We start from the raw sequence: 18,790 nt of genomic DNA on the forward strand, positions 1-18,790 counted from the left end.
AAACAATCCACATGAGCTATATATAGATTTTATAGTTCGAAGTCACTTGACAATCTCTTTGAATCTTACATATTACTTTCACATTAAAGTATGATGATGGTATTTTTAAAATCTTAAATCGGATAATTCAAAGAGAATAGAAGACTAAGTATGCTTTGTGTATGAAAACTTCTTCATCTAAACTCCCATCATTATCGCCCAATATGCTGTTGATGACCGTTTACCATTGACTACTGCTGATGACCAACTATCATTGCTTTTAGCTGCTACTCACACTTCACACTCATGAACCGATTTTTTGATGATTTCAGGTACATAATGATTAGTGACAACTTATTGTTGATATTTAATTCCTATTAAAGATATTTTTGCAACTTTCAATTAGCCATGCAAACTAAAACACTTTGCAATGGCGGTGCTGCCCCTTGAACACCCCGTGTTGCTCCCCTTGAAACCCCTATTGGTCTAGGGGCCTTTGTCCCTAAAACCATCAAGGTTCTAAGGTGCCGAAAATCACAACAGTATGATCAAGTGTAGATTCCGCACCTATCTTAAGTAAATCCACTAAAACTAAAATGAGTCTATGACACTAACATCACTAACACTGGAATCATACTAACATTGTCGTAAAACACTTCATAACATCAACGATGGAATTTGAAAAGATATGATAAACACAATTAACTGCCTATATAATTTTATATTCATATTTATAATTTTATATTCATATTTACATGAAATATGAAATAGTTTGAACGTATAGGTAGACCTATAAATAGATGTGGGGTATGTTTTCCCAATCCCACATGTATACACTCTAGGACCCATTTACAATGTTCTAGGGCCTTTCACTACATCTTAATAATTTATTAAGAGTCAATTATCTAAACATAAGGAGACACCGGTTTTATTAAGGATGATGGGTAAGAAGAATATCATGAGAAGAACATGGTTGGAACAACTAAATGTATTCAAGATGAGAGGAGGTGATATATATCGACTTAAAAGTAAAAGGAACATTGGGGTGTTAATAAAAAATAAAATACTACAATTTCTAATCGGAATTAAAATCGAATGCTCGAATACAAATTCAAATCGAATTGACTGATTCTTAATCGAATACGAATTCAAGCAAAAATAAAAACTATTCGAAAATTCGATTCGAGCAACTCGAAAATTCGATATGCGATTCGATGAACACCCTAATGAAACCACATGCAAGCTTTATGCATCTATCATTCAACATTTTTTTGTGTTAATTGCAAAAGAAAGTGTCTCGACTCCTTTTGAAAGTGGTGGAAGTGCATCAAGTATCAACCTTGTGTAAAATGGTCTTGTTGTTATTAGTTGAGGTTACCAGTGTTCACTAGTTTAGTTTTATGGTCGGTTTGCTTTTAAACTTTAGGTCGGTTTTTTTTTTTTTTTTTTTTTTTATAACTTTTAAACCATATCAAACGTAGGGGTGCAAACGAGCCAAGCAGCTCGCAAGCTACTCGAGATTGGCTCGAGAAAAAGCTCGAACCGAGCCTAGTTTTATTGAGTCCGAGCTGCGCTTGAGTCTAACATAAAACTTGTTTAGTTATCGAGCCCGGACTCGAACCTGACATGCGAAGCTCGTAAGGCTCATCGAGCTTTAATGTAATATTAGTTTTTATTAATATTTAACAACATTTACCTCTTATTTAAAGTTGTCTAGTAAATGAGTCGAGTCACACTTATTTAAATTTGTTTACAAGCTGAGCCCGAACGTAAAAATAAGTTTGTTTAGTAAACGAGCCCAAGTCCGAACTTCACTTATCAAGCTTACGAGCCTAAAACGAATCTATTATTTATATTATTTATATTTAATATATTATTTAACAGATTATAAACAGCTTGAGAAACTACCAACAAACCGAATTTGATATTTGAAAACAAAGCTCGAACTAAACCAAGCTCAAGCTCTTATAAGTTAATCGAGCTCGTGCCTGGTCGAGCTCAGGCTCAACTAGACTCATCACTCATTTGTGGTTTGGTGTAAACCGAGGCCCGAGCGCAGTCGTATAAAACATGGTTGCCCTAGTTACCCCTCGCTCATCCTCTTCACTATATTCACGCACACCACCACCATCATCATCACTCGATTTCAAGCAAAACCAGGTATAATTTCTATATCTCCACCCTCCTCAATTTCTGCTCTTATGCTTCTAAATTGAGTGGGTGTATTTTAGATGCTGAGGTTTGGAGCTCCGTTACCTACCGTTACCTCCTCAACCGCCGTTATCAGCCGCACATCTCCGGCGATAACTTTTCACTTCCGGTCAACCGACGCCGCTTCTCTTCAAAACAGCAATTTTTGCTTCCAACAGGTTTCATTTTCTTATTCACTTATCATTTTTTTTATTCATTTTTTTTTTTTTTTGTAACTGACAAAGTGTTTGCTGGATTGAGGTTGTAAGCCATTCATCGCGAGTGAATTGTTATCGAAATAAGGCAACGGCGGAAGCTGCTGAAACAATGGCTGGTTCTGTAGCATCTCCGTCTGGTAATGATTACTGATTTTGTTTTAATTGGTGATGCATGTGAGTGAAATGATGGATATTTTGTAAAGTTTATAATGATATTAGGTTTTCTAACTTCATAAGAAAGGATGACTGTTATTATGAACTTTTGTAAAGACCTTGATGGCTTGATTACCACGCTGAGTATGCACCATGTTGTAAAAATCGCTAGCGGTGGAGTACCGGCTAACCTTGGTTTTAAAAAGCGAAAGGTGCACAAAAGCGATGAGGTCTAAAAATGAGGCGCTAAGCGCAAAAGCGTTGGGCTTTTCGTACCCGAGGCGCAAAAGAAGATTATATAAATTTATATATATATCCCATAGTTTTTTAGCATCCCTTATCCAAAATATAGTTATAACTAAGGTTCATATATGAATTTACCTACATGTACAAGCCAAAAAGCCTATTGTCCAACACTTTCATGCATAAAAACACCCAAAATACATAAGGCGCGCGCCTCAGACCTCAAAAAACCCAAAAAATGCACTTTTCTTGCGCTTTGTGGAAAAAACGCGCCTCGCGCCTAGGCGCACCTCAGGCGCGCTTTTTAAAACCCAGCGGCTAACTATTAATCGGATTGTAATTTTATATGTAAAGTACACGGATGCCGTCCCAATGGTTTACCAAAATTCTGGATTTGGTCCAAAGCTTTCCAAAAGTACACGGATGGTACCTGTGGTTTGCACTTTGTAACGTATTTAGTCCCCAACCAACAAATCTAAAGGTTTTAGCATGTCCAAGTTAGGGATTAAATGCGTTACAAAGTGCAAAGTGCAAACCACAGAGACCGTCCATGTACTTTTGGAAAAAAAGCTGGGGACTAAACGCGTTACAAAGTGCAAACCACAGTGACCATATGTGTACTTTTGGAAAGCTAGGGACTAAATCCAAAATTTTGGTAAACCACAGGGACCATTCGTGTATTTTACTCTTATATGTATGTATACAAAAGTTTTCAAAATTTTGTATGTAATCTTTCAAACTTATTAATCTGATTGGATTAATAAGTATAATTTTTCAAATACTTGATAGATTTTGAGCAATTTTGATGGAAAGTTGACCGATTTTTACTGTCTTTGATTGATTACTTATTTAGGTCAGACTAGGTGATATATAATCGGTAAACTATCGATTACCGATTAATTGGCGAATAATAATCCTGATTCTTACTTGTGTGATATGTCAATCCATTTCAGCAAGCAAGCAAGCGTTAATTTCGTTGTCAGACAAGAAGGATCTGGATCTTCTTGCCACTGGACTTCAAGAATTGGGGTGAACAATTGTTGAATTGAATAAGCGAAGTCAAGTTTTGTAAGTCAAAATTGTAAAGTTTGTGACTTGAACCTGCAGATATACAATTGTGTCAACCGGAGGAACAGCATCTGCTTTGGAAAAAGCTGGAATTTCTGTAACAAAAGTAGAAGAACTCACCAAGTTTCCTGAAATGGTAAAATAATCCACTAAAGCATTATTTGTATTGTTTCATCTGTTTACATGAGTTCTAGGGGTGTGAATTTCTAACACGACACGAACCTAACACGAAATTTGCGGGTTTGGGTTTAGTTTAAACAGGTTTGGGTCAGTTTCCAGTTGAACACGTGAACCGTTTAGCTAAATGGGTCGGGTTTGGGTTAACCTGGTCGAGTTGGCGGGTTGACCCGTTTAACTCGTTTATTATTATATTATATTTTTTTACAAAAATGTTTTATGTCATAAATTAAATTGGGTGTGTATTTTATGCGTAACTATAACTTAAAAAGAGAAATTGTATTATATAATTTAAATTTAATTGTATAAAAAGATTTTATAATTTAAATTTAATTGTATTATATATATTTGTGTATTTTTGTAATAAACTTTAGTTTAAATATTTTAATTTGCGGATGAAGTAAAAAAATCGGGTTGAACGGGTCGTGTTCGGGTCAACCCGCTAATATTCAGGTCGTGTTCAGGTTCATATGTATGACACGATTTTCGGGTTCAGTTCGTGTTCGGGTCGTGTTGAACCCGCGAACACAACTCGTTTAACACCCCTACTTTTATCATCTTTTGCAGCTTGATGGTCGTGTAAAAACTTTACATCCTAGTGTACATGGAGGGATCCTTGCCAAAAGAGACCAAAGCCATCACATGGAAGCTCTAGAAAAACACAGTATTAGTAAGTAACATAATTCATATTCCTGTTTAATGATCTCATTTAATTATGTTTAAACAATATTTGGTTATTTTAGGTACATTTGAACTAGTGGTGGTAAATTTATATCCCTTTTATGAAAAAGTTACTTCTACCGATGGAGTTGTATTTGATGATGGTATCGAGAACATTGATATCGGTGGCCCTACGATGATAAGAGCTGCGGCAAAGGTGGTTATTATTCCAACTAATTATTATTGTTTGTGCTGGTTTCTTGATTTACAATTGTAAGATTAATTATGTATTTTTTTTGTTTAAACAGAATCACAAGGATGTGTTGGTAGTTGTCGACTCTCAAGATTACCCTTTACTTCTAGAATTCCTTAAAGGAAACAAAGATGACCAACATTTTAGAAGGAAACTTGCATGGAAAGCTTTCCAACATGTTGCCGCTTATGATTCTGCAGTTTCCGAGTGGCTGTGGAAGCAAACCGAAGGAGGTACCCTCTACTTTGTATTCATCAAAAAAAAAAAAAAATTAAGAGTAAAATGCCATTTTCGTCCCTCGACCCTGAGGTTTGGCCAGTTTTGCGACCTTCGTCCAAAGGTTTGTTTTTTTGCATTTGGATCCAAAAGGTTTGAGATCTTGTCATTTTCATCCGGCTTGTTAACTCCATCCATTTTTCTTCGTTAAGTCAGGGGTATTTTTGTCTTTTTTGTTTACTTAAAGGGCAATTCGGTCTGTTGAATACTTGTGCATTATGCCTGTACATAAAGTGAAAAAGGCCGAATTGCCCTTTAAGTTAACAAAAAAAGCTGGAAATGCCCCTGACTTAACGGAGAAAATGGATACAGTTAATGAGGTGGATGAAAATAGCAAGATTTCAAACCTTTTGGATCCAGATGTGAAAAAACAAACCTTGGAACGAAAGTCGCAAAACTGGCCAAACCTCCGGGACGAAAATGGCATTTTACTCGAAATTTAATTTTGAAAACTGACCATTATGTTATTTTTGTTGGAAGATAAATTTCCACCTAGCTTTACGGTGCCACTTTCACTAAAGAGTTCACTTCGATACGGAGAAAATCCTCATCAGAAGGCTGCATTTTACACTGACAGCAGCTTGTCAGAAGTTAATGGTGGCGGTATTGCAACAGCTATTCAACACCATGGGAAGGTGAATATAATCTTCAGCCTTTATCTAATGATGTCAAAAGTACACGGATGGTTCCTGTGGTTTGCACTTTGTAACGCATTTAGTCCCCAACTTTTGCCAAAAGTACACGGATGGTGCCCTATGGTTTGCACTTTGTAACACATTTAGTCACCAACGTCTAGTGACTAAATGCGTTACAAAGTGCGTACCACGCGGACCATCCATGTACGTTTTGGCAAAAGTTAGGGACTAAATGCGTTACAAAATGCAAACCACGGAGACCATCCGTGTACTTTAAAAAAGCTGGGGACTAAATCTAAAATTTTGTTTAACCACAGGAACCATCCGTGTACTCTACTCTATTTTGAATGAAATAGATGAGTTAACATTGTTTTTGGTGCAGGAGATGTCATATAACAATTACTTAGACGCTGATGCAGCTTGGAATTGTGTTTGTGAATTTGAAAACCCCACCTGTGTTGTTGTAAAGCACACAAACCCTTGTGGGGTAGCGTCTCGTGATGATCTAATTGAAGCTTATAGATTAGCTGTAAAAGCCGATCCTGTCAGTGCGTTTGGTGGTATAGTAGCCTTCAACAAAGAAGTCGATGAGGTTAGTTGATCAATTTTTATCTATGCTACGTATTCTAGGAAATGTAAAATTTGTTTTCTTAACCAGAGTTGCAAGATTTAAAGTAAAATGCCATTTTTGTCCCTGAGGTTTGGCTAGTTTTGCTACTTTCGTCCAAAGGTTTGTTTTTCCTCATCTGGACCCAAAAGGTTTGAAATCTTGCCATTTTCATCTGTCTCGTTAACTCCATTTATTTTTCTCAGTTAAGTCGGGTATTTTCGTCTTTTTTGAAAATTGTACATTATGCTAAATGCTTGTGCATAATGTGAAAAGGACCGAATTGCTCTTTAAGTTAACAAAGACGCAAGTACCGCTGAGTTAACGGAGAAATGGATGGAGTTAACGAGCCGGATGAAAATGCAAGATTTCAAACCTTTTGGATCCAGATGCGAAAAAATAAACCTTTAGACGAAAGTCTCAAAACTGGCCAAACCTCATGGACGAAAATGGCCTTTTACAGTTTTACTCTTGAAATTAAGTTGCATTTTAATGTAACTAACCCTCATACGTATGGATGATTTTGTAATGAAGGCACTTGCTAGGGATATCCGAGAATTTAGAAGCCCGACAGACGGTGAAACACGGATGTTTTATGAGATTGTTGTTGCTCCTAGTTATAGCGAAAAGGGCCTTGAAATCCTTCGTGGCAAGTCAAAGACGTTGAGAATTCTCGAAGCGAAGAAAAATAGTAGAGGAAACTTATCACTTAGACAAGTAGGCGGGGGTTGGCTAGCTCAGGATGCAGATGATTTGACGCCAGAAGAAATTAAATTCGATCTAGTTTCTGAAAAATCACCAGAAGAAAGCGCGCTTAACGATGCAAAGTTTGCATGGTTGTGCGTCAAACATGTTAAAAGCAATGCCATTGTAATCGCAAAGGTTAGTTTCTTCGTAACTAGCTGTGTTCATCGGGTTATTCGGTTTCGGGTGTATTCGGGTTGGGTTAATCAGTATACGGATTTAAATACAAGTTGCAATGCTTACTTTATAATTTAATTTATAACATGATTATTATCAAGTAGAAAGAACAAAATGTCAAATAAAAACACTTCTCCAAATATTTCGTTCAAACCCATGCATTAAACATATATATTAACTAAATAAACGTCAAATACAATAAGCAAAAAACCAAACCGTATCAACCAATCGCATAAGCTAGAAAACGTCAAATCTATCAACCGAGCCGGATCTTTTTAGTCGTGTTACATACCAAACGAGAGAACTCAACCCAAAAGACTAGTCTGGTGGGTGAGAGAGCCCATTTGGTATATAAACCCCACATCAGTTGCCCATACAACCGATGTGGAACAAGTCCCATACCTTGCAATGGTATTAGTCCATAACAATCGACCCTCCTTAAGGGCCAACGTCCTCGTTGGTCACGGCCATGTTGGTCACGGCTGGCTTTTTCCAGGCCACCACTCCGAGCCTCGTTGGTCACGGCCACATTGGTCACGGCTGGCTCTCTCCAGGCCACCACTCCGAGTTCTGGCTCTGATACCAATGTTACATACCAAACGAGAGAACTCAACCCAAAAGACTAGTCTTTTGGGTTTCTCTCGTTTGGTATGTAACAAGTCGCTCAAACAACCAACGAAATAACGAAACAAAACATCATGTTCAAAACAAAAAAAAACAAAAATATGGGAAGAAATTTTGAATTTTATAGTTATTATATGTATTTATTAATATAATTGACATTTTTTTATGTAATTCGGGTTTATCGGGTCAACCCGATAAATATTTTTTTAACCCAATTACCAACCCGAATACTACTTTTGGGTTTTGGGTTACACCATAATTGGGTTCGGGTTGGTTTTTATTCGGGTCGGTTTTTGTGTTTCGGTTAAAAACACCCTATTCGCAACTATGTCTTAATATTTTTTAGGAGTTGGGACAATATTGTAATTATGGTGATCTTGTGGCAGAATAACTGTATGTTAGGAATGGGAAGTGGACAACCGAACCGTGTGGATAGTTTGAGAATAGCGTTGAGGAAAGCTGGAGAAGAGGTGAAAGGAGCCGCTCTGGCTAGTGATGCGTTTTTCCCATTTGGTAACCATTACCTCACCATTCTCATTATGTTAATTAATTTTAGAGTATGATTTTGTCGTTTTTTATAGTAATTGATGAATGTCTTGTTAAACAGCATGGAAAGATGCAGTTGAGGAAGCATGTGAAAGTGGGATCGGCGTGATTGCAGAGCCAGGTGGAAGCATAAGAGACGCTGATGCAATCGATTGTTGTAACAAATATAACGTTTCGCTTTTGTTTACTGGTGTGAGGCATTTCCGACACTAAGTCGTGTATTTGCTAGTTTTTTTTTTTTTTTTTTTTGGTCAAAGCCAGGTGTCTCAAGTATAAGAGCTTTTATGAACTCAACATCTTTGATGAACCTTGTGAGAGAATGTACCATCATAATAATTGCTTTGTTTTGATTTGGTAGCTATTATAACCAAGTTTTATGTTATATTTTGTCTTTTGTTCAGTTTTTATTCTATTTAGATCATGAAAAGCCATCTTCTTCTTCCTTGTCAATTTAAGTCATGAAAATCTACTATGTTATTTTGGTAAATGGCTGCTTTTAGTGGTTACGGAAATTCGGGGTTCAATGGTTAATACTCTTTTTGGGAAAGAACAAACTAAACTTTGGTTCAGCGTTTAGTTTTAGACTGGTGTGGTTTGATTAAAAAGTGAAAAAGTAAGTGATAACATTGTCACGTAGGCAGTGAGGCTTTTATCTGGGTTCACCTGTTTGACTAAATCAATTATAATGGGTTCACCCGTTTTTACTACCAAATCATAAAGTGAGTATCACGTCACTGACATATTACGACACCACTTTCACTCAAATTTTTTTCGTTTTTAGGGTGATGGATGGTTTCACATGTATTCACTATCCACCACACATTAAAAAAATTAAAATATACAAATTAAAAAACTAAAAAAAAGCCATAAAAGGTGTCAACTTGGGATTTTTTTTCATTGGCTATGAAAACTAAATCACCATTTTAGCTACTGTGAAGGGGCTAACGCTCCAATGTATCACGCCCTGTGACAGTCGGTTTGGCAAGGTGTACACAGACACGAAGGGGCCTTAGAGATCCAAGTTAGTATTGAGCGTTACTTCATTACGGATAGCCTAATGGTGATTGGTGCCCCCTTTCCTCGAAACCACCACCATTCAACAGATAATCCATCTTTGGCGCTTGTTAAGGGGTAAACGCTCCAAGCTTTGGCGCTCGTTAAAGGGTGGTGCGGCGTGGCGTACGGCTCACCATGGGGGTGATGTGGCAGTTGTTTAACAATTTATCTTAAACCGACCAACTTGTTTTAGTTTGGGTAGTTGGATGGTTTTAACGAGTTTATGTTTATAATCATCCCTAAGGGACATTTAAACCCAAAACCTACTTTTAATAACCAAACAAGATTTACTTTTAAAGTTTTAATAACCAAATTGGAACAAAATAAGTACACTATACAAATATACATCCCAAAAACAAGTAGATCTTAGAGATCAACCCCATTATCTCCTTAAAGATAGCAAGTGAACCTTTCTTAATGAAGTATTCAAGCAATCAAGGTCATTTCGACTTCTGGATAAATTTTCGACTTCTGATAAGTATAGAAGAAGATCAAATTCTGGTAAATGCTTCTAAATGTTATATATATATGTATATATATATATATATATATATATATATATATATATATAGAGAGAGAGAGAGAGAGAGAGAGAGAGAGAGAGAGAGAGAGGAAGGTTAACGTACATTACGGTTTAACTTACATCACGTACGACAGGTAATTACGCACGTTCATTTTAAAATCAGGCACGTTAAAACTCAAAAATCCAAAATCACGCATGTTGAAACACAATAATCACGCATATTGAAAACATTAATCACGCATGTTATAGAACAAATCACGCACGTTGTCGTACGTGAAGTACGTTAAGCCGTAATGTACGATATACTTTTTCTATATATATATAGGGTAAGATTCATGCGAGAACCACCTTTATTGCGAGAACCGCGAGAACCAATGTGAACACAACCTAAAATAGCTAAAAAAATCTAAAAAAACCTACCCCCCCCCCAAGCTAAAATGCTAAAAACTAAAACCCCAAAAAACCTAAAAAAATCTAAAAAAATAAAAAAAATCTATTTTTTTTAATATTTTTTATGTTAAAATCGCTACTTTTAGTAGCAAAAAAAAAAAAAATTTTTTTTGCCTACTAAAAGTAGCGATTTTTATATAAAAAATATTAATTTTTTGTGTGTGTGTTTTTTAGCTATTTTTAGGCATTTTTGGTGTGTTCACATTGGTTCTCGCGGTTCTCGCAATAAAGGGTGGTTCGTAAGGAATCTTTGTCCTACATATATATATATAGGAAGTGTAGAATACAAATCCCCTAATCATACATTACGTACGCGACGATAATAGCCCTACACATGTCCCTGATTCATTTTTCCTATGCGTACGCGGTTAGTGTCCGACTTTGTGAGTCCGGGTTTGTGAAGCCATGCGATTTTGGACATAATATGCGAACAACCATTTTTGTGAGTAAGAGTTTTTTTGCCTGGTTTTTTTACGCGCCGTTTTTTATGTCCCTTTTTACGCCCCGTTTTTACGCCGTGTTTTTACGCGCCGTTTTTACGTCTCGTTTTTACTTTTTCGTAAAAAAAAGTTTTTTCGTAAAAAAAAGGTTGTCCGTAAAAAAACACGGCGCGTAAAAAAACAACGAATAAAAAAAACGGCGAGTAAAAAAAACACGGGGTGTAAAAAATATCAAATACAAATAAGACAAAAAAAACAAATTTACTAAACTACCCTTTTGACATTAAAATATTAACACATAATAAGACAAAAGAGATTTAATATTAGTTTTAATTACTTTTAATCTCATCCATATCCATCTCCAAGATCCAATGGTTGAAAAGTGGTTCTCACGGTTTTCGCAACTGAGGGTGGTTTTCATTTTAGCGGCCCTATATATATATATATATATATATATATATATATATATATATATATATATATATATATATATATATATATAGGGCCGTTAAAATGAAAACCACCCTCAGTTGCGAGAACCGCGAGAACCACTCTCCACCAATCAGATAGTGACAACCAAAAGGGTAATATAATCATTTAATCAAAACCATCAAATCATCTCTCTCTACTCATTAAAGTCTTTTTTTAAAGTCTTTTCAATTTCTCTTTCTTCACATTTTTCTTTCTTCACATTTTTCTTTCTTCACATTTTTCTTTCCTCTTTTTGGTATTTTGTAAAAAAATTGTAAAAAAGTTTTTGTAAAAAAAAAAAAGTTTTTTGTGAAAAAGTTTTCATAAAAAAAAATTGTGAAAAAGTTTTTTGTAAAAAGAAAGTTTAAAACCGTAAAAAAAGTAGGGGTGTTCATCAAATCGAATATCGAATTTTCGAATTATTCGAATCGAATTGTTCGAATAATTTTTATTTTTCCTTGAATTCGTATTCGATTCGAATTCGATTAAAACCTATCGAATTCGAATCGAATTCGTATTCGAATAAAAAATCCAATTCGTATTCGATTAAAATTTCGAATTCGAATCGAATTCGAATAAATACGATTTAATTCAGATTCTTTAAAACATGTAAAAAACTATAAAAATGAAACATAAATTTTAATGCAGCCATAAAACACGATATGACATTAAAAAGTTTCAAATAAAGTACCATAAGTCTAAAATTCAAAACGAGAAGCCGGGAATAATCACTCCACATTATAAGTTAATTTTTATGTTTAGAAATCTATTGATAGATTTGTTAATTAGGTTTTACTTATGGGTCATGTAATGAGTAATTTTAATACTTGCAAAAAATTAGAAAAGAATTTATAGTATAGCTTAATAAAAGTTATATATTTATTATATATAAAAATAATAAATAAAAATGTATAATTCTTATTCGAATTTCGAATCGAATCGAATTTGAAATTATAAATTCGTATTCGATTTACTTGACTCGAATTGAATCGAATTCGAATTCGAATTCTTATAATCGAAACGAATTCTTGATAATCGAATCGAATTTAAACGAATTTCGAATTTTTCGAATTCGAAACGAATCCTGAACACCCCTAAAAAAAGTTTTCGTAAAAAAAAGTTTAAAAACGTGTGTGTAAAAAAACGGCAGCGTAAATACGGGGCGAAAACAATGGGGTGTAAAAAACGGCGCGTAAAAACGGGGTGTAAAAAACGGCGCGTAAAAACGGGGCGTAAAAAACGGCTCGTAAAAAAACCGGGTGATAAAACGATCCGTAAATACGGGGCGTGAATATGTGACAATTGTCAAATTTCCATGTATCCGGACAATAATTAAACAGTAATTAGTGCTTTAGTGACTGTGCTGATTTAGATTAATGACATGAATGTTTTCTGATTATTGTCATAATACATACATGTGCATCACATATTGCATAATGTCATATCATTATTGCACGCAACACTTTATTGATTCAAATGTTGCACGAAACAAAGCTAGCACAGTTATCAGACAAATCAGAAATACTGACGGGAGTTCAGTACTTAGACAGACATGGTATTGGGACACAGAATGAGTCAGAAACCAAGAGTTACACTAGTATAGTGTGTAGGAAAGTAAGGATCATAAAACTGCCTTCCTAGTGATAGTTTAAGTGCCGGAAAGTGCCTAAAACTCACCCAAACTGCAGAATTCTGCAGAATTCAGCAAAAATCAGCATTTAAACAACTAAATATTATGCAGAATTATGGTTTAATGGTCCAGAATACTTCCCTAAGTGTCGGGAATCAAAACTGTCACAATAGGTAACATAAAGCACACTAAACTGCGTACTTTAGCACCTTAACGAACCGATAACCAACCGAACAACCACACACTACCCGAAACACCAAATTTTCACTAGAAGCTTTGTTTTATCATTTCCGAGCTAGTTATGGTCCCCGAACACCATAACACATCATATAACAACATAACAACTAAATACACAAACTAAACACTTAGATTTCAACTAATTAACTTAACTAACCATTAAAGCCTAACCATACCCCCCCTCATGTATACGGTTTCAAGGGTGGCCCCCACCCTTGATTTTATTTGTTTATTTTATTAGATCATGTCTATTTCTTTTGCAACATAATACACCTTGGATTAAGTCTTGTTGGAAGATTATATATGTGACCACAAGTCCTTCATACTTCATTTTCTCACAACACACTTCACTTTCACCTCTCCCTCTCCTCTCCTCCATTCTCGGCCGAGAACAAGACCCACCACCACCATCATCTTCATCTCATCTTCATCCAATTTCAAGCAGTGGCGAAACCAGAAGATTTATTAGGGGTATCCCAATTTTTTTACCGTGTGCTTATAGAATTTATAGAATGGAGAAATTTTTTAACCTATATTACGGGGCAGGACCAATCTTGAAAATCAAGTGCCCTGGTCGAGCCAAAAAAAGACACTTAGGCCTTAAAGAATTAAATTTTATGAACTAGTTTTTTTAATGTTATTAGTATTTAGGTTAATGAATCCATATTGAGCATTTCACATTTGAGCTATGTTTTATGAATCAATATTGACAACAAGTTTTTAGGTTTTAGACCGGGCTAGATTTATTTTTAATTTTTACGTAAGGGGCCGATCGATTACGCAAAGAATGAAGACTGTGCGTTGGAGCAAGAAGGCTGTAAACCGAATTTCGTTACAAGACATACTAATTGTTTAATATAATGAAACTTTCTCAATATTTAAACACAACACAAATCCCTTAATAGTCCATCCCCACCCCACCTAACAGGTTATATTAAATTGTTTCTTTTAAGGAAATAATTAAAATGTATTTTTTTGGAATTGAAAGGTAAATTAAATTAACTTTTGACTTTCAGACTTATCTTCCCAAGATGTACTCCTCAGGAAACCTTTCTTCCTTGTATCAAAACCTGCAACTTTTTTTATTTCACTTCAACGCTAACAAAGAAACTTTACCAACTTCATCTTTCTTCTTTGTTTTCCTTCCATGGTTATTGTGCCAATATAATCAGGATTTTTTGGGTTTAATTTCAGTTTGTAAAATTTTTTTAGGGGTGTCCTAGTTGTTGTTGAGGGGTGTCCTTAATATAAAAATCGAAAAAAGAAAAATTTACACTACCGGATAAAAGTTGAGCCGTAGCCCGGGCTACGCCTCGGACTACACTAGGTCCGCCCCTGATTTCAAGTGATCATAAGGTGTAAGGAGCTAGGATAAGAAGCTTGGTGACCTTGAAGATTGAAGGACCTCTCTCTAGTGCTATTAACCACCAAGATTATCATCTTCATCTTCTTAAATCTCATTCCTAGCCTTGTGCTAGTAGTAAGACTCATCTAATCTCATTTTACTTCTTGTTATGTTGGTTAAAAGTGTATGTAAGTTGCTAATCATGAAGAACATAAAGAATCAAAAACATAATCACTAACATAAAGCTCTAAATCATCATGAACTATGTTGTTTAAGTGTTTGTATGCTTCTTGATTGTTGATTGTTTGTGTTTATGATGTTAAACATCATATGAAACTTGCTAGATTATGATTAAACACATGATCTAGCAAGTGAGAGGATGATTATGTGATGAATCAAGATGATCATCCTTATATGTAAACATGAACTTGAAAGATTAAGTGTTTTTCTTGAATGATGAAGTATGAAACATGTTATTAGTCATGCACATAAATGATTTCAAAACTAGTTTTCTAAAGAAACTAAGTTAAATTACAAGATTTACAAAAACATGAGTTTTAAAGAAACTAATCACATTTTTAGTGATTAATCAAGTGTAGAAACATGATGATGACAAGAAAAATTCAAGGAGAAATATTTTTTAGAAAATCAATTTACAAGTTGTGAAAGACTAATTTTCTCAAGAATGATGTTTTTAAACAAATAACCACACTTTAAAGGGTAACTAAGTCTACTAATTAACATGGTAAGTTACTACAAGTTTTTACAAAAATTTCAAGTTCATGAAGTAGTGTAAATGGCATGATTTTGGCTTATGGTAAGTGTTGTTTGATTTGTTGATGAATTGTGATGATTTTAAAAGAAAATATATGCTTTGAAAGCACGAAAACCTCCATTTTAAGGGGAAACTATGGCAAAATTTTTCTAGAAATTAAACACTTAGAAAAATATTTTTAAACAAGTGTTTAGAAGTGTATTTTAACCATGATTTTTCATGTAAAAAGTTGCCATAATTTTTGTTACAAAAATTTCAAATATTGGAGGTTGGTTTTTAATAATTAAAAGTGACTAAATATGTATTTAGGAAAATCTATATTTAGATGTCACAAATTGGGTGATTACTTTTATATTATGTGTATTAGTTATATTATTTTAGGACTTGAAATAATATAACTCACCAAAATACCAAGAATACAATATAAAATATTACCAATATTCCAAGAAAATAAATATATAATTTATACCCAAAGATTGGACAAACCGAACAAGGAATATAACTTACATAAATATTCCGGAATTAAATTCATAAGAATATTTTGATAAACGGTATTTTGGAAACCAAGAGAACGAAAATATGATTTCTACAAGTGTTACAAAAATATATAATATTTTTTATAAGAAGAAAATATATTATTTTTGAGTAAAGAAAAATATATATGTTTTCTTGAATTACTAGAAAATATAGTATTTTTGAAGAAATATATATTTTCTTAAACAAATTTAGAATATATTTTTTTGGGGTGAAAATGGATTTATAAACATTTTCTAAGTTAATCTTGAAAATATGTTATTTTTGAGATTTATATGAAAATATAAATATTTTTTGCCAAGGAAGAAATATAAATAATTTTCTATACAAGTTTCCTTAAAATATTTATATATTTTAAGAATATATATACATTGGTGATTTTTATTGAAAATAATATTCCGGAAAAATAAATACAAAATTAAGTATAAGAATACTTAATAAATACAATAAGAATACGTATTCTCGTACATATAGTTACACCGGAATACGTCACCAATACTTGGCAAAAATACACAAGTGTAAGAATACAAGTGTAAGTATACCCATCCTTGGGGAAAGATATACATGGATAAATACATAATGAATCAAGTTAAAATATATTATTTTAACAAATATTCCAATAATTAATAAATAGAATTTAAGTTAAAATATTATTATTTTAACAAATAATTATATACTTTGGGATAATAATGACATCAGGAAATGTAACTCAAAGATACTAAATAAGACTAAAAGTCAAGGCACGACCCATCCGTCTAATAAACCATAGCACGTGTGTAGGTAGTCGTGCGATCAAGTAAGAGCTTTGAGTTACTGGATCGAAGAATGCAAGACTGTGAGTTCATGTCCCCCTTTTCTTTTAACTGTTTTCACTTTTATAACTTCGGGGGTGAAATACATGTTACAATGATTACAAATGGTATGATTAGCTAAGGAATGAACTGTTAGATCATGTGAATGGGTAGGCGATTAACTTAAGACCATTAATCCTTGTATAAGGACCGAGGGGCATGAGTGATAGATCTATTGGGTGTTGCGAGCCCCACCCATGAGCTCGTGGGTTGGACCATGTGGTGACTATGTCGTTCCCGCCGGATGGCCCGGTACGAAATACGCATAAAAGGGTTGAGCCTTCCTACACCGTTGCACACATATTAATGTATTAGTTACACATTAATTGATCTGTTCATAGACGCTTTCATACCGGTTTACAAATACATACATACAAATGTATACAAGGTTATTCGTGCACGCATACAAAACACATGAACTCGCTCAACTTTTTGTTGATGTTTTCAAACTACATGTATTTCAGAAAACTGAATATGGATCTGGCGGGCGTTGAAGGTTTTCAAGTTGTGTCTTCAATAAACGATGTCATCCAGTGTTAGAGGGTTTGAATTGTGTATTCCATCTTTGATAGGATACATGGTTCAAAGCCTAGTCGTAATTAGTGTCTTTTGTTAAAGTCCGTTATGGAACTTAAAACTTTGGTTGTTATGTACTTTAAACTTGAAGTCTTGGTTTGTGGTTAAACAATGTTGGTTGTATTATTTTGAAACTCATTAATGGATGAACATCGTGGTTTCTATCATATAGTTGTTTGTTATGGTTAAATGCAACGATATTAAGCAAGTCACATGTAAACACGCTTCCGCAAAAGTCAGGGTAGTTTGGTATCAGAGCTTCGATTGTAGCGAACTAGGATTCCCTCTCGAGTCTAGACTACAATCAATAGGGCTCTCTCACGAAAATATTTTTACAGCATATTTTTCATTGCATACACAAAACGCCAAGATCCATGGAACAAACATTTTTACAAAAGGAAAAACAAGAAATACGATGGCAAGGTCACAATGGTGGTTTAGTTTGCATGGGGTAGACTAGGAAAGATAGAAAGATCTCATGAGGGATAATGTGCATACCTGACTAAGTGATAATTGTCTTCTTTGCATACTGAGTGTTAGTGGTTAATATATGTGCACGTGTTATGATTGTTATATTACAGGCATCATGTCATCCTCAGAGAGTGGGTTATCTAACACCCACGACCCATTGGCTGTCGTTTCGGATGACAAGATTATGCCCGAGCTAGAGATATTTATGTCAGACACCGAGAGTGATCCCGATATGCTGTCCGAGGACGAGGACGACTTCCAGCAATTCGCACTACCAGATTTTGGCGATGATTTACCTATTGCTGATGGCTTCCCTATTGAGGATCCTTTCGATATTCCTGCTCTAGTTCACGATCACCTCATCATTGGTCACCCTGACGGTGAGCACATCGTGGCCCCAACCCTCGATGTCGTTCCTATTATGGTCATTCCTCCCGAGGATTGGCCTTTCGATGACTTGTTTGATGACGATGTCGATTTGTTTGCAGACGGTCCCCCAGCTGATGCCCAGGGCGACGGGGAGAGTGATGAGGATGTTGTTGCTGTATCTCCTCCTGCTATTCCTGTCATTGAGTTATCTTCCGACTCCAGTTTGCATTCCGTTTCAGACTCCTTTGATTCTGTGACATCCTCAGGCCTGCAAGCGGCAGGACTGCAGCGTTATGCCACCCATTCTGATGACGACACCACTATGTCTGCTGCACCATCCCCTGCACGAGTTCCCACACCTCCACACAATCTAGAGCCTGTCCCTGAGCCGGACCTTGTTCCTTTTGGCCAGCCTGACATTGCACCTATTGACCCTGAGCCGATTCCCGATCCTGACTATGTCCCATTTGGATTACCAGATATTGCACCCCTTGTTCCAGATCCGATTCCTG

General features: G+C 35.1%; 1 protein-coding gene across 1 annotated transcript; it reads left to right on the forward strand.

Moving 5' to 3' along the window:
- The first annotated feature begins 1,979 nt into the window (after positions 1–1,979).
- On the forward strand, positions 1,980–8,932 carry LOC110898870 (bifunctional purine biosynthesis protein PurH). Its single transcript, XM_022145727.2, has 13 exons — positions 1,980–2,139; positions 2,211–2,348; positions 2,431–2,524; positions 3,737–3,812; positions 3,891–3,987; positions 4,596–4,698; positions 4,772–4,905; positions 4,997–5,174; positions 5,698–5,852; positions 6,235–6,444; positions 6,994–7,341; positions 8,391–8,517; positions 8,612–8,932. Exons 1-13 carry the CDS (start codon positions 2,050–2,052, stop codon positions 8,761–8,763), a joined length of 1,902 nt encoding a protein of 633 aa, XP_022001419.1. The 5' UTR covers positions 1,980–2,049; the 3' UTR covers positions 8,764–8,932.
- The last annotated feature ends 9,858 nt before the right edge of the window (positions 8,933–18,790 follow it).

Source organism: Helianthus annuus, chromosome 13, assembly GCF_002127325.2.
Source record: "Helianthus annuus cultivar XRQ/B chromosome 13, HanXRQr2.0-SUNRISE, whole genome shotgun sequence".
NCBI lineage: Eukaryota > Viridiplantae > Streptophyta > Magnoliopsida > Asterales > Asteraceae > Helianthus > Helianthus annuus.